Source organism: Myotis daubentonii, chromosome 9 (assembly GCF_963259705.1).
Source record: "Myotis daubentonii chromosome 9, mMyoDau2.1, whole genome shotgun sequence".
Taxonomy (NCBI): domain Eukaryota; kingdom Metazoa; phylum Chordata; class Mammalia; order Chiroptera; family Vespertilionidae; genus Myotis; species Myotis daubentonii.
In genome coordinates this window covers 67,007,979-67,020,889 of record NC_081848.1, presented here as the reverse complement: position 1 = coordinate 67,020,889, position 12,911 = coordinate 67,007,979, and the positions used below count along the sequence as shown (strand labels likewise).

General features: G+C 48.0%; 1 protein-coding gene across 4 annotated transcripts in view; it reads left to right on the top strand.

Annotated features, from left to right (window-relative positions):
* SERPING1 (serpin family G member 1) overlaps positions 1-12,911 on the top strand; it is a 20,551-nt gene extending 7,640 nt beyond the window's left edge. Inside the window, exons 1-9 of one of the 4 annotated variants that reach the window (XM_059709330.1) lie at positions 2,288-2,382; positions 2,833-2,910; positions 4,771-4,895; positions 4,962-5,317; positions 6,678-6,812; positions 8,337-8,537; positions 8,732-8,871; positions 11,395-11,614; positions 12,502-12,911. In XM_059709330.1, the coding sequence (XP_059565313.1) occupies positions 2,857-2,910; positions 4,771-4,895; positions 4,962-5,317; positions 6,678-6,812; positions 8,337-8,537; positions 8,732-8,871; positions 11,395-11,614; positions 12,502-12,755 (1,485 nt within the window). In that variant the 5' untranslated portion in view covers positions 2,288-2,382; positions 2,833-2,856 and the 3' untranslated portion in view covers positions 12,756-12,911. Of the gene's footprint in view, positions 1-2,287; positions 2,383-2,832; positions 2,911-4,770; positions 5,318-6,677; positions 6,813-8,336; positions 8,538-8,731; positions 8,872-11,394; positions 11,615-12,501 lie in introns of those variants that run through there. The other 3 variants (XM_059709332.1, XM_059709328.1, XM_059709329.1) reach the window with 3 other exon arrangements.

Sequence of the window (12,911 nt, the reverse complement as noted above, 5' to 3'; positions counted from 1 at the left end):
AACAATTATTTGGATTTAATTCCCGTCTTTGTCTCTCATTCCCACCCATCTCCTACCAGAAGACTGAGGGAAGATTAAAAGAAAAGGGACTATTTTATTTTATCTTCATGAGAACACAACATGAGACTTATCCTCTGAACAGATTTTAATTGCACATTATTGTGGACCAAAGGTGCAATATTGTACAGCAGAGCTCTAGAATTTCTTCATCTTATTTAATTGAAACCGTACACCTGTAAGAAGTCAAAGAAAATTTTATTCCCCTTGAATGGTATTCTGAAAAGAGGATGGACCCCAAATGCCCAAGGCATTTTTTGTAATCAGTCAGCATCTTTCTGCAACTAGAGTGGTACTAGTTGAGTCCTTTCTGTGGGAGAACTGAGAAAGTTATCACTTGAATGACTGTGTTGTGAGAATCGGCTAACCCTGATCCTTCTGCCTTATTTCCAAGTTTTTGTATAATTTTTCTTCAGAGGAGAAAGTATAGGTATATTGATGGTGAGAAAGTGTTCACCCATAGCAATGGGAACCTTTAGTATCTGAGGACCTGCCTGGGAGAAAAACCTGATAAAATGTTCTGAGTTCAGAAAGAGCTTTAGTGAGAACTTGAACTTCATCCAATCCCAGAAAACCCACCGCGGGGAGAAGCCATGTACACATGAAACATGGGGGAAGATGTCCCTGTGGCCTCATCCCTCCTCACTCACCGGAAGAGAAGGTTCTCATGGCACCGACAACCTAGACCTGCCCCCAGGGCTGGGGGACGGACCGAAGTCACAGCCCTGAGCTGGCTGACTGAACACCCACGCTAGGGAGGAATTCTCCAAACACCGCAATTAAGTCAACCTCTGGCCATTCTGTCGGGGAAAAGTCAGGGAGACCTTCCGCTTCAGCTCCAGCTCTTCAGGCAGGAAAGTCTCCACAGAGCACACACAGCGCTAAACGTGCAGAGGACGGGGAAGGCTTTGGCCAGAGAGCCGAGATGGCTGAAGGAAGTAGACCCCCAGGCTGGGAAACCTCTCCACCGGGCCTTGTCGACCCTGAGACTCTGGTCCACAGAGCATCAGACTCCTGCAGCTGGGCAGAGGATGCTCAGTCCCCTGCCTGCTTCAGGCTAGCCTTGGTGTATGCCAGTAATGCATAGTGTCAAAAGACTCCGTCCATATTTTGGCCCTGTCACTTACTATGTTGGCTGAGTCAGTTAATTTCTGTGAGTCTCTCTCTCTCTCTCTCTCTCTCTCTCTCTCTCTCTCTCTCTCTATCTCTCTCATTTAAGGTGGGGTTAATATTAGCACCCACTTCATAGGTGTCATGAGAATTAAGGAGAGGATGAGTGAGGTTGTTTTCCACCACCACCTTTTTGTTTGGCTGACCTACTTCCCAGAACTCACAAGCTCAATGTGCCTTCGAGGCCCTCAGTTGGAACCAGTGTGCAGTTAGGGGGTCAACCCAAATGTATCTCAGAGGTTTGGTGTATATTCAGGTATTGACATAGGACTGGCAAATTCAAAAGTTTAAGTCCCCAGGTTAGTTACAATGAGAGTAGACTCATGCCTCAGCCTTCTTGATCTTAGTAATTCAGCAGCTTGACTAGAGCGACTCCATTTTATTTCTGGCACTGACGTGAAGGAACTTCCCCACCATGTAGGAGGTTCCCAAGTGGCCACAGGAAATGAAGTTGCGGCAAAGCAGGTGCAGAGTCTTCACAGGTCTTTTCCAAGCCCCTCCCCCGCCCCCCAACATGACATATAAATATTCTCTCCCGTTTCTGTCCCTGTCAGTCCCTTAGAGAAGCACTCTGGTGCTAACAGCCAACGTTCCTGCCAGGCCCAGCCGTGAGACAGTCATAGAACATGCGAGCGCTATCAGGTCACCAGAGAGGGCCTTGTTTTTCAGAGGAGGCACGGTTGCCCGATTTAGCAAATAAGCTCAATGATTTAACGATCAAATGGTCACAAAGGGGCCAGTTTCCAAAGGGTTGCTTGGAAGATCAGCTGAGATGAGCAACTCTGCTTGCCTGTAAACTGTGGAGCAATCTGTGCCTGTGCTGCTTCTATCGTGACCCACGAAGGTGGCGGGGCTGAGCTTCCTTCTGTAAAGCTCAGAGCTGCACCCAAGCGTCCCCACTTCCACTCCCGAAGGCTTCAGGCTAAATCCCTGCTCCAGCCCCCAAAGCCCACCAAGGGACCCCTCCCATTGTGATTTACGGGAACTCACACCAGCGATCAATCATCCTTAATTTGTAACTGGGCTGTGACCTGGGCCAGCCAATAGCGAAGACCGACCCCCCCACACACATACACACCCCACCCTCCCTGACCCCGTGGGATTAGCCACTCAGTCTGCACTAAAGCTGCCTGGTGACCAGGAGTTGGGAAGCAGGTTTGGTTCTTGGGAGGGGGGATTGGGAGGGGGTCTTCTCATCTCCCTTTTCTCCTCCCCAAGTTCCTGCCCCCCCTTTTATCTCGGCAGTCTCTACAGACCTGGTTCCCCCTAGACCTAGAGGCTTCTGCCTCCCCCTCCTCCTCCCCTCTTGGGCAGCCCCCTCTGGACCTCCCTTCCTCCCCCAGCCTCTGGCCTCATTGTTTGGCTAAAGCAGGACCCCCAGGATGGAACAGATGGACGGAGACCCGGGCCTGGGGGGAGGCTGGGGGCAGGGAGGGGGAGGCTGAGCCAGCCGGTGCCGGGAAAGGGAAGCGGTTTTGGGAAAAACAAAACAGAGGGAGGAGCCTGGAAGAAGGTGGCGGGGAAGGGCCCCGGAATGGAATGGGGGCGGGCCCGGGGGTGGGCCCCACGCCTCCAAGCCGGCCCTGACGCTGGCTGGCTCCGCAGGTCCAGGCTGACATTGCCTTCCAGATGGCCTCCAGGTTGACCCCGCTGACCCTCCTGCTGCTGCTGCTGCTGGCTGGGGTGAGTGGCCCTTCGTGGGATGGGAGTGGAGGGGTGCCTAGGATTAACCCTTCAGGCCCCAGAGAATGAGGAGAGCTCCTCTTGGGATCATACAATGTGATCCTTGCAGCTCCATTCATAGAGAGACTGGGAAGAGCTGGAGACTCAGAGGTACACAGGTTCGAAACCTGACCCGCTAGGCACCAGCCTGGTGGCCCTGAGCAAGTCACTTCCCTGAGCCCTCCTGCTCTAATTTATAAAGTGGAGAATAAAGGAGGACCAAGCCGGGCAAGGAAATGGAGAGCATTTTGCGATGTAAAAGCAAGGGTTGTTGTGGACACTGAGCTGTGGGTTTGCAGCGGAGACACAGGTTCTCCGGAGGCTGGGCCTGTGAAAGCGAGTGGTAGCAGACACACCTGGATGGGTGTTAATTAGTGAGAGGTCCCAGTGGTCCGGGACGTCAAGGGAAAGCAAGGTGGGTGCTTACTCTGGCCTGTGTGTTCCTGTGTGTGGAAGGTGGCACCCGCAGGGTCCTTTGAGATTCAGCAGGTGACGTCCCCGGAATCAGACTGAGGGTTGCCTCCTAGTTTTTCCTCCAGCTTCTGGGAGACCCTGGGCCAGTTACTTAGTTTCAGCATCAGTTTCTTGTATCAGTGAAATGGGGATAATAAGTACATGGCTTCTCAACCCAGAAGAAACAGCATTTGAGGCTGGTTAATTCCTGGGTATGAGGGGCTGTCTTATGCATCGTAGGATGTTGTGCCCTAAGCCTGGCCTCCCCCACTAGGTGCCAGTAGCATCTCCGCTCTCCCCCCATCCTCTTCTCTCCCATATGACAACCAAAGGTGCCTCTAGACCAGCGGTTCTCAACCTGTGGGTCGTGACCCCTTTGGCGGTCGAACGACCCTTTCACAGGGGTCACCTAAGACCATCCTGCATATCAGATATTTACATGACGATTCATAACAGTAGCAACATTACAGTTATGAAGTAGCAACGAAAATAATTTTATGGTTGGGTCATAACATGAGGAACTGTATTTAAAGGGCCAGAAGGTTGAGAACCACTGCTCTAGACATTGCCACAGGTCCTCTGGGGTCAAAGTGGTCTCTGATTGAGAGCCACTGGTCTATACTATTCTCACCCCCACCGCCTCCCTTTCTTCCTTCCTTCCTTTTGGGATGCCAGTTGTTTTCAATACCCACTAATGCAGTGGTTCTCAACCTTCTGGCCCTTTAAATATAGTTCCTCATGTTGTGACCCAACCATAAAATTATTTTCGTTGCTACTTCATAACTGTAATGTTGCTACTGTTATGAATCGTCATGTAAATATCTGATATGCAGGATGGTCTTAGGCGACCCCTGTGAAAGGGTTGTCCGACCACCAAAGGGGTCGCGACCCACAGGTTGAGAACCGCTGCACTAATGGGTTGCAATCCACAATTTAAAAAACCACTGTTCTAAAGCAAAGGCCACAAGCTCAAATGTCTATCCTGGGTAGGCAGGTGAGCCAAGACAGGCAGATATATTTATTTATTTATTTCAAGAACACAGATAAGTGGCTGCTGACACTCAGCTCCAAAGTTTGGGAAACAGCTTCCTATATGGCAGTAATTGGTCATGGTGACAGCGTCCCCTGCCTGCTCTGCATCTTCTGCAGAGAAATCCCTGCCCACACCCCACCCATCGCTGCCTTGCCCCCTACTCTGGAGGAATCCGTAGCCACGGCTCTGGGGCAGGTCCCTCACCCACCAGGCCTTTTCAGAAATTATCCTGGGTACAGAATATTGTCCACATCCCCACCTTCTCTTCCCGCTTTCAGTGTTTGAGGGGACTGTGCCTCATAGAAAAATGAGACACAGTTTTTCTTGAACCACAGGATAGAGCCTCCTCAAATCCTAATGGTACCAGCCTCAGCCTCACGGATTCAAAGAACCAGATGGATGAAATCAACGAAAACATCTCAGAGAAGATGGATGAAATCAACGAAAACAGCTCAGAGAAGATGGATGAAATCAACGAAAACAGCTCAGAGAAGATGGATGAAATCAATGAAAACAGCTCAGAGAAAGAGATCCCCGAGATTCAATCCATTCAGCCCACCGTGGGCTCCTCCACCATGCCAACAACCAACTCAACTACCCTAAGAGCCAATAGCACTTTGCCCCCCACCTCCCAGCCCTGCTTCCAGTCAACCACTCAACCTATCGACCCAACTACCCTGCCTACTACTGGGCCGCCCTGCCCAGAGCCCGAGACTTACTGCCCTGACTTGGAGAATCCTTCAGCGGAGGCTATATTGGGGGAGGCTTTGATGGATTTCTCCGTGAAGCTCTACCACGCCTTCTCGTCAGTGAAGAAGTCCGAGACCAATATGATCTTCTCGCCTTTCAGCATCGCCAGCCTGCTCACTCAGGTCCTGCTTGGTAAGAAACTGAGTTCTCTCTGGGTTATATGTCGGACTCTCCCATGAGATCCCCAACACAGATACCTACAAAGCAATGCCTCAGTGAGGAAGCTATAAAAATGGGTTGCAATGGAGGGGGGGGATGTAATGTTTTTATTCTTGAACGTTCATTTATTCTTTCATGTAACAATGATTTCATAGGCACTATTGCTTATAAAAACCCTATGGACTATACAAGAACATATAAAACAAGGTCCCGGACATTAATTATGATTCAAGTTCAGACAATAAGAGAGATGAAACCATAAGAGATAAAAGTAGAGTAGAATCGTGATAATGGGGGGATGCTACTGGCATCTAGTGGGTCGAGGTTTGGGGTGTTAGGATTCTGGGATTTCCTAACTGTGTGACCTTGGGCAGATCACTGAACACCCCTGAGCCTGAGTCCTCGTGTGTAAAATGGAGAGAGTTGTATTTACCTCCTAAAATTAAGTAGATAGCCCAGTGCCTGGCTTGATGGGAGGTCAAAAAATGCTAATCCCTCTGCCTTCCTGAAGGATTACTCTCAAGTGCTACAGGTGAATTACCCCAGGAGTGACACAAATAAATTACTATAAGCAGTGAGGACAGAACTGTCACTCTAAGGGGGAAATTCCTGGAAGGCTTCTAGAGACAGAGTGAGCATATATAAGAACTTTTCCTCTGGAATCCCAGAATCCTAACACCCCCTACCCTCTACCCAGTAGATGCCAGTAGCATCCCTCCAGTTATGACACCAGAGTATTTTCGGACACTGCCAAATGCCCCCTGGAAGGCACATTTCAGTTGATTGGTTTGGGTTAATTTCTTTTTTCTTTGATTAATTGATTTTAGAGAGAGAGGAAGGGAGAGAGAGAGAGAAGCATCGATGTGAGAGAAATATATTGATCAGTTGCCTCCCGTGCACACCCCAACCTGGAGTCAAACCCACGACCTTGACATATCAGGATAACGCTCTAACCAACCGAGCTACTCTCCTCTTAATAGTCATCTAGTATCCCTGCCTATATGGTGAACCCTTATAAACCTAAACCAACTAAATACTAGTTCATGTAGAACAGGCACCAGGCTTTGAATGATGAGTGGGATAAAAATTAGGTAGAAAATAGGGGAGGGGAGTATTTGCAGTCCTGGAGAAGGCTAACCATGATTACTCATAATTCCCCGACCTCTCTCTCTCTGATATATGTACTGTCTCCTGAAACCATGCTTCCAGCTCTGATGATATGTGATCCCCTTCTAGCAATGACCCCCATTCCAGCTGGTCCCTCTAAAGTGGTCCTGATAGTGGCTCCCCCACACCTCCTGCAGTTGGCCTTCATCGCTGCTTTTTGTTGTAGGGGCCGGGAACAGCACCAAGGAAAACCTGAAGACCGTCCTCTCCTACCCTGAGGACTTTAGCTGTGTCCACCAGGCCCTGAAGGCCTTCACATCCAAAGGCTTCACTTCAGTCTCTCAGATCTTCCACAGCCCAGGTGAGTGCCGGGGAGGGGATGGCTGCTGAAGGGGACCCAGCACTGGGGTAAAGGACAGTGGGAATGTTAGAGCTAGAACATCCAGGATGGACTGCAGAGCAGGTGAGGGCTTCAGCAGACAGAGTCCCCATGATGAGATTTTGGGTAAGTCATTTGCATTCATCAACTCCCTTTAGAATAAGAGTTCATGAATAGATAGGACTAGAGAGCTATAGACCTAAAATAGGCAAAAGATGTTTGTTAATCTGGGTCAGGGGAATCTTGGGCCCTCTAGTCTTTGCACTTTTTTAATATTCTATGAATTTGTCGTCATTTACATGTGTTAGATGAATAAGTAGGTAATAAGAGCATTACACTTCCAACATGATCAAATGCATTTTTTCTTCAAGGTTTGGTCCACAGAGCCCTAGGGTTCTGCACAGCTCCTTCAGAAGTCATGGAGGAAGTGGGGATCAGGGAGGCAGAGTGGGGTGGGGGTGCCACTTCCTGTGAGAGGGACATAGAGCCAACTGGGCTCTAAGCTCATGCCCAGCCTCAATCACAACCCTTTTATATTGTGGGCTTCAGACATGACATTATTTGAAAACACAGCTCTGCTGCTTGAGAAAGTTTGAAAATTATAGATGTAGTCTGACCCTCTCTTTACTTGTGTGTGGTTTTTTTTTACAGAGAGAGGAGGGTAGAGGGAAAGAGAGAGAAAAACATTGATGTGAGAAACATCAATGGGCTGCCTTCTGCATGCCCCCTACCAGGGATGGAGCCCACAACCTGGGCATGTGCTCTGACCGGTAATCGAACCAGCAACCTTTCGGTGCGCAGGGATGACACCCAACCAACTGAGCCACATGGGCCAGGGTAACACTCTGGCTTTTTTTTTTTTTAACTGATGAAAACAATACTTATTCATCGTAGAAACTGAGAAAATACAGAAAAACTAAGTGGGGAGGGGGGGAACACCCTCTTTTTAGATATGGGAAAATACGGCGTTTGAGTAACATTGTATTTACTTATTTACTATAAATCAATTTGATCCTCTGTTTTGCTGGGTTGGTGGTAAATACAACTGCATTCAATATCAGTTGTTTAGTCCAGGAAAAGTTCCTCTTTCAGATACTGTTTTCTTTAGTGGATCTGGGCTTTGGAGAGCCAAAGCCAGGAAGTCTTATTACAAACTTTTGCTGAGGCTGGGAAGCAGACTCTATTGCCTCTTGAATTAAGAAAAGAAGGGAGGCAAATACAGGTAAACGGAAGTTCCAAAGTACCTTGCCAGCCATGCTCACATGGCAAGCGAGGCAGGGGGGGCCTGGGATGAGTTCTGCTCCAAGTTCAGGATTTGCCTTCTTTGGGCCTCATTGTCACATCTGTACGAGGAGTGGCCTGGACCCCTGCTCCAACATGCTGTGTTCATTGGAGTGAGCACAAAGATCGACAGAAAACACCCCCCCTCTCTAAGCCTGCTCTTAGAAGCGGGGAGAGTGTTCAGGGGACTCATGCCTCCTTCTCTTGACCGATATCCCCCACCAGACCTGGCCATAAGGGACGCCTTTATGAACGCCTCTCAGTACCTGTATGGCAGCCCCAGAACCCTGGGAAATGACAGTGATGCCAACTTGGAGCTCATCAACACCTGGGTGGCGGAGAACACCAACCACAAGATCAACTCACTTCTAGACAGCCTGCCCTCTGACACCCGCCTTGTCCTCCTCAATGCTATCTATCTAAGTGGTAAGGGGGCCCTGGACCAGATCATCTTCCCATCCTGAATCCTTCCTCCCCTCCTGGCTTCCAAGCCCACCAAACCCCACATTCCATGACTGGATCCCATTGTACCTGTCTTACCCTTGGCTAACCGGGACTTCAGCTCTATATCCTTTCCCCACCTGTATTAGAGTAACTGGCCCCCTCTCTCTTCCCTCTAGCCAAGTGGAAGACACCATTTGATCACAAAAAAACCAGGAGGGAGCCCTTTTACTTGAAATCCTCAACGAAAAAAGTGCCCATGATGACCAGCAAGAAGTACCCGGTGGCCCATTTCACTGACCCTATGTTGAAGGCCAAGGTCAGTCCTTGCCTCTTCCTACTTCTGTTTCAGTGCCTCCTATGTGTCCTGATTTCTTTTCTGCTATGGCCCCATTTGTTTGGGGTGCACCCTTACTAATTTCTACTCCTTCCAGCTGTACTTCCACCCTACCTTTTCTCTTTCTTCTTTCTCCAGCCTTGGCCGAGGCAGGCATTGTATATTTTAGGCTGGAAAGCAGGATTCTAAAGTTTCTTCATTCATCTCTACTCCATCAAATGACAAAAAGTGAGTCGTGTTTCTGTCCTGTGCACCTGATGTATGCATGCATGTGCAGCATGCATATATGTGTGCACATGTATAGGTATAGCTGTACGTGTATACATGTGGTATGTGTGCGCACATGTGTTTAATGGCTTAAGTTCCTTAGCAGAATTTGAAGAGTATCATTTCAGTGGATAGGGAAGGAGGAAAGACAGAAAACATGGAGCCCAGAGGATTTTAATTAATAAAATGTCTCATGCCCAGTGATCAGATAGGCCTTGTTAGGACATCAAGACACAGACCTATTAGATAGAAAACGGTGGGAGACACCCAGGACTCAGTTCCAGGCTGAGGAGTAAAGGATGTGTCCTGGAACACGCGGGCTTGTTTCCACCTTGGGAGCGGGCCTTAGCCTTCCCTCTGCCTCGTCCCCCTTCACTCAGATTTTCACATAACTGTGCCTTCTGCTCATTCAGGTGTCAGCTCAAAGATTATTCTTTAATCAAGTCACTTCTAACAGATTACACTTCTATAAACCATTTGTTCCATTTACAAACATGGTTACAAATATGGTTAATGAATATTCCCATAAGCACTTCGAGCTTATGGGTATACTTTATAAATATACTTTATTTTCTTTTTAAGTATACCATATACCCGACAGGGCAGAATTACAACCTTGCTTGGCCACATCTTCCGAACACCTGTGAACTGAAAATTAAATTTAAAGAGTAAATTAATTTGAACCCCAACGTCTCGACATCATTCTCAAACTTAATGAAATTATCCTATACCTTTTTGCTTAGAAGTATAAAACTAGTGTGTCTGATTTTCTTAAGATTATCCTGAACTTACCATCTGGTGTGAATACTATGAAGTCGGTTTACTTTGTCCTTTCCATACTTTATTCTGAATCTTCCTAAGACTTAAAGAGTATTCATCCAACTAAGGGGATTAGAGTTACCAGCTCAGGAATGTTCAGGTTACTGGCTTGGAAATTCAAGGCCATAACATGGTATGTTTTAGTCAGAGACATACACAGGGTGCGTACTGCCCCGATGATCCCACCCTAGTTGAAGCCTCCATCAACAGGGACCCCATATCCATGCTCCTCAGTCAATAGCAATTTATATCCTGCTGCTTCTGGGCCATATTTTCATATTCCAACAATTGCCAGGTTTCCGTTCATTTCTTCATTGCTCAATTGAATTCCACAGTCTAGATTCTTCTCATCCATCTTTCAACCTCAACCACATGCCCTTTTAATGATATGCTCTTATATCCTATTCGTCTAAGGCAGCGGTTCTCAACCTGTGGGTCACAACCCTTTGGGGGTCGAACGACCCTTTCACAGGGGTCACCTAAGACCATTGGAAAACACATATATAATTACATACTGTTTTTGTGATTAATCACTGTGCTTTAATATGTTCAATTTGTAACAATGAAAATACATCCTGCATATCAGATATTTACATTACGATTCATAACAGTAGCAAAATTACAGTTACGAAGTAGCAACGAAAATAATTTTATGGTTGGGGGTCACCACAACATGAGGAACTGTATTAAAGGGTCGCGGCATTAGGAAGGTTGAGAACCACTGGTCTAAGGTGTCACCCTTGGCACTATTGGCATTTTGGGTTGGATAATCCTTTGTTATGAGGTGCTATCCTGGCATTGTAGGATTTAGCATCATCCCTGGCTTCTACCCCCTCCTCCAGCTGTGATAATCAAAATGTCTCCAGATATTGCCAAATGTCCACTCGGGGTGAATTCACACTGGGTTGAGCACCACTATATTAGACCCATGAGTCCTGCACTTTTCTTATATTTTTGTCTGGCCATCAGTGAAAGTCCTTCTACTGGCAAACTGGGAAGGTAAGCTAGGACCCGCTTGTACAAAATCTTGAATGTCACAGTAAGAGATTTATACTTACTCTCGTAGGCACTGCAGAGCCATCAAGTCTTTCAAAGGACTGACCCGGTGACTCTGGTGGTGCCCTATGCACACTTGAGAGGAAGGGAACAGGGTTCAGAAAGATCAAATCACTTGCCTGGAGTACATTGCTCATCAGTGGTAGAGTCATCTTTAGCCTGTGTGATCAGAAACTTGTGCTCATTCTTGTGCATCTCACCAGCACTGCTCACCTGGCTGGCATCCCCATTTCATGGCAAAACCTGGAAGCCCGAGCCTGGCTGCTGTTTGCTGAAATGGTACAGATTGGAACAGCAGACTGAAGATCAGCCTTGGGACCCAGAGGGTGGGAAGACTGATAAGGTGCATCTTTTTTCCTCCAGGTGGGGCAACTGCAGCTCTCCCACAACCTGAGCATGGTGATCATGGTACCCCAGAACATGAAACACAGTCTCCAAGACATGGAGCAGGCTCTCAGCCCCTCTGTCTTAAAGGCCATCATGAAGAAGCTGGAGATGATCAAGTTCCAGCCCACTCTCCTGGTGCTGCCCCGATTCAAACTCAAGAGCAACCAGGACATGTTGTTAATCATGGAGAAACTGGGTGAGCCCTGGCAGCTCGGAGTTGCTCCCAGATCATCAGAGGAGAAAAGTGTGGCAGGACGGAGGGAGCCCCTAAAATGCACTTAGCCCTCTCTAGAGAATACTTTGTATATCTATAATCTCAGGTTGTCCCTCAACCCTGTAAGTTAGAGGGATTTGCTATTATCTCATTATATCATGAGGAAATGACTCAGAAAGTTTACATAACTTAGCCAAGCTCCCTGGAGCTAGGTAGAAGTGAGCCAGAACACCAATCCAGGTCTTCAGCTCTCTTGACTGTTTCCGCTATGGTTCATTGTGACACTGTGACAGGTGACGTAGGTGGACCGTGGATGCTCTTCCCCCACAGACATTTCATAACACTCAGCCATCCCACAGATGGTGCAAGAAGCACTCAGGATAAGAGGGTAACTGGAGGCTTCTGAGTTTAGGAGAGGCAACAGAGACTTCATTTCCTAACCTTTGGCCTCACTTCCTGACTTTTGACCTCACTCCCAGATATATCGCTTCATATTCTGTTCAAGAACTTGACCTCCTAATAGATTATCTTGTTTCCTAGTATATGACCTCATTTGATAACACATGACCTCTTTCTGATATAGTTCCTCACTTCCAAGGTCCTTGTTGACAGAAGCAATGACATCATTTTTCAGGGTTTGGGGGGGGTGGGGGAAGGGGCAAGGCCTCTCACCACTTGAGAGAAAGTGGTAGTTGGTGTGAAGATGGGCCTCCTGGCAGAGGTATGATATATATTTTGATAAGCAACAGGGAGGAAGAAGAGAGTCTTGGGATTTGGGACCAACCCAGAAAATTCCGGACACATGTCTCCGACAGCTCAGGGTTTCGTGCTGGTCTTTGACTCATTATTTTTCTCTGGTTATGCCCTAGAATTCTTTGACTTTGCTTACGATCTCAACCTGTGTGGGCTGACAGAGGACCCGGACCTCCAGGTTTCTGCGATGAAACACCAGGCGGCGCTGGAGCTGATGGAGAGTGGGGTGGAGGCGGTTGCAGCCTCCTCGATCTCTGTGGCCCGCAGTCTAATGCTCTTTGAAGTGCAGCAGCCCTTCCTCTTCCTGCTCTGGGACCAGCAGCACAGGTTCCCTATCTTCATGGGGCGGGTGTACGACCCCACGGCCTGAGACCTGCAGGGGCCAGGCTAGGGCAATCCCTACCCCTCAAGCCTCTGCTTGCCCAGTTGCAGCTCTCCCTGCTGCTGCCCGCCTGAAAACCACATTTTGCAGCTTTCTCTGGTTCAAGTTCACTAGACTCTACAAATAAAACCTGGCAGATCCTGA